General features: G+C 53.6%; 1 protein-coding gene across 1 annotated transcript; it reads left to right on the forward strand.

Moving 5' to 3' along the window:
* Positions 1-436: 436 nt before the first annotated feature.
* LOC136544186 (protein NRT1/ PTR FAMILY 2.10-like) lies at positions 437-1,210 on the forward strand. The gene has a single exon (XM_066536429.1). The coding sequence runs from the start codon at positions 437-439 to the stop codon at positions 1,208-1,210; it is 774 nt and encodes a 257-aa protein (XP_066392526.1).
* Positions 1,211-2,619: the final 1,409 nt, after the last annotated feature.

Genomic DNA, 2,619 nt, shown 5'->3' on the forward strand with positions numbered 1-2,619 from the left:
TTATCTTTGTTTATTAACCCGTGTGTAAGGATCATATGTCTAAACTATGAACATTATTGAATCTTTGTTTATCACAAGTTAATATTTATAGTTATTGTAAAAATTCACAGGGTTTCTATTTTCCTATTGTGTCCCTAGAGAATTAAGAGTTAAATGCACCAGAGATCCATTAACTTGTGATGAGGTTTCAGTTGAGTCCATCAACTTTCAAAGTAGCTTTTTTGGGTCCATAAACTTTTAAAATGGTTCACTACAGGTCCATACATATTTATTTAACCTTAAATTCAAAGCACATTTATAGAAAACCCCGTACCTTTCTTTATCTTCTACGCGCTCACCCTTTAGTCATCGTACGTAAGAACTTGATTTGCGGTAGTTAGTTGCGGGCGGCTGAAATCTGAATCTTGGTGTGGGAACTCTTTCTGATCTCGATGGCATGCAGGGCATGATCATCCTGACGCTGACGGCCAGCATGCTGTCGTTCGCGTCGCCGCGGGATCAACAGCTTGTTCATCGTGGTGGGCGCGGGCGGGATCAACGGCAGCAGTGCGCGGGCACGACGGAGGGACAGTTCGCGGTGCTGGCACTGTCGTTCTTGTTCATCGTGGTGGGCACGGGCGGCATCCGGCCATGCAGCCTGCCGTTCGGCGTCGACCAGTTCAACCCGCGCACGGAGTCCGGCCGCCGCGGGATCAACAGCTTCTTCAACTGGTACTACTTCACCCTAACCATCGCCGTCGTGGGCTCGTCGATGGGGATCATCTACGTGCAGAGCAACGTGAGCTGGTGCATTGGGTTCGCCATCCCCGCCGCACTCATGTTCGCCTCCTGCGTGCTCTTCTTCGCCGGCGCGGGGCTCTATGTCCGCGTGCGCCCCGAGGGGATCCCCTTGGCCAGCGTTTTCCGCGTCGTCGTCGCAGCGGTCTGTAAGCGGCGCGCCCCGGCGCCCAAGGACCCCGCAGCGTCCCTCTTCAGGACGCGCCACGCGAGCTCGCTCGTGACGAGGCTCCCCTACACCGACCAGTTCAGGTTCCTCGACAAGGCCACCGTGGTGGTGGAGTACGATAGCGAGGTCGACAACGCCAGCGGCGGCCGCCCTAGGGACCAGTGGCTGCTGTGCAGCCTGCAGCAGGTGGAGGAGGCCAAGTGCGTCCTCCGCATCATGCTGGTGTGGGCCACCTGCATCATCTACTACGTGGCGTTCGTGTAACAACCCAAAAATCCACACAACAAAAATCACAACTACAAAATTTTTGTTGTTACCCCATGCAATGTTGAGTGACATCTGTAGAAGCCAACCCTAGGTGTTGCATTAGAAGTAACCCAACTAGACAGTTTCATGAGCATGGCATGTCATTTGTTAATTATGTTTATTCAAATACTAACAAATAAAATATAGCATACATTGTTAACTCAAATGGTGATTTGGATTTTCAATTATTTTATGTAATGCCTAGCAACTCCTAAAAAGAAATAAACCATAAAGAAATTATTAATCAAACCAAAGAATAAATGCTTAAAGAGGAAACTGTTTTCATTTTTGTATAACAAAACTACACCTATTGTTGTTATACTAAATAGCTAAAATAAAGTTTCTAAAACTTCAATGAATAAGGTACACCAATTTTGAATTCAAATTCCAAACCAAATTTGAATTCAAACAAAGGAGAAGAAAAGAAAAACAAAAAGAAGAGAAAAGGGAGGAGCCAGCCTCGCAGCCCAAGTGACTGGTCGGCCCAGCTTGCTTCTCTCCCCAGCCAGCCCAACTCGCTCACCCGGCTTCGTTGGCCCACGCGCAACCGCAAGCAGGCCTGGCCTGACCGCGCCAGCCCAACGTGCCAGCACGCCAGCTCGCCAACGCCCGACGGAAGCCGCTGCCAAGCGGGGCCTAGGTGTCATCACCCACCTCGGTCCCCCAGCTTTTCCCGATCGCAGAGCTAAGACGGAAGCGGGAGGTCCACGCAACCTGCCTTGGCCGCACGATCGCGCCATCAACCGATCAGACGCGCTCAAGGACGCCAGCCGGACCGACCAAGTCTGACAGAAGTCACGCCCGTGGCATGACCCTACCCCCCCCCTCGCGCGTGCCTGCCATGGCCATGGCCGAGCCGTGACCTTGTCGCCTCCCTGTCCCCCGCCTTGCTGACCAAGGAACACGAAAACGGTTTCGCCATCGCACCCGCGACCACGTCGTGCCCCCGTAGCCTAGCCTCGACGTGATCATAGCCCTCCACGCACCCCTTGGCCATCCACAGCCGCTCGCTCCATGCCTGACCGAGCTTCGGCTATAAAAGCCCCGGCCCCGGTTGCCCAAACGCGTCCCCGTGCCCCGCCGCCACCTTGTGGCCGTCCACCGCGCACCCGAGCCAAGAGAGAGAGAGGGGATAGAGGAAGAAGAAGGAATGAGTAAGGAGCAAGGAAGAGGAGGATCGGAGCCACCCACGTGCTGCCGAAGTCGTCGGAGCCGAAGACGACGCCATTGTCTTCATCACTATTGCGGGTCGGCACTGCACTGCTTCCGTCTACACGGCCACGACCTCCACTACACCGCCATCCTTCCATCTTCGACACCAGCGGTGAGTCCCTCACTGCTGAGACTCTTCCTAGCCCCATGGACGC

Source organism: Miscanthus floridulus, chromosome 3 (assembly GCF_019320115.1).
Source record: "Miscanthus floridulus cultivar M001 chromosome 3, ASM1932011v1, whole genome shotgun sequence".
Lineage (NCBI taxonomy): Eukaryota > Viridiplantae > Streptophyta > Magnoliopsida > Poales > Poaceae > Miscanthus > Miscanthus floridulus.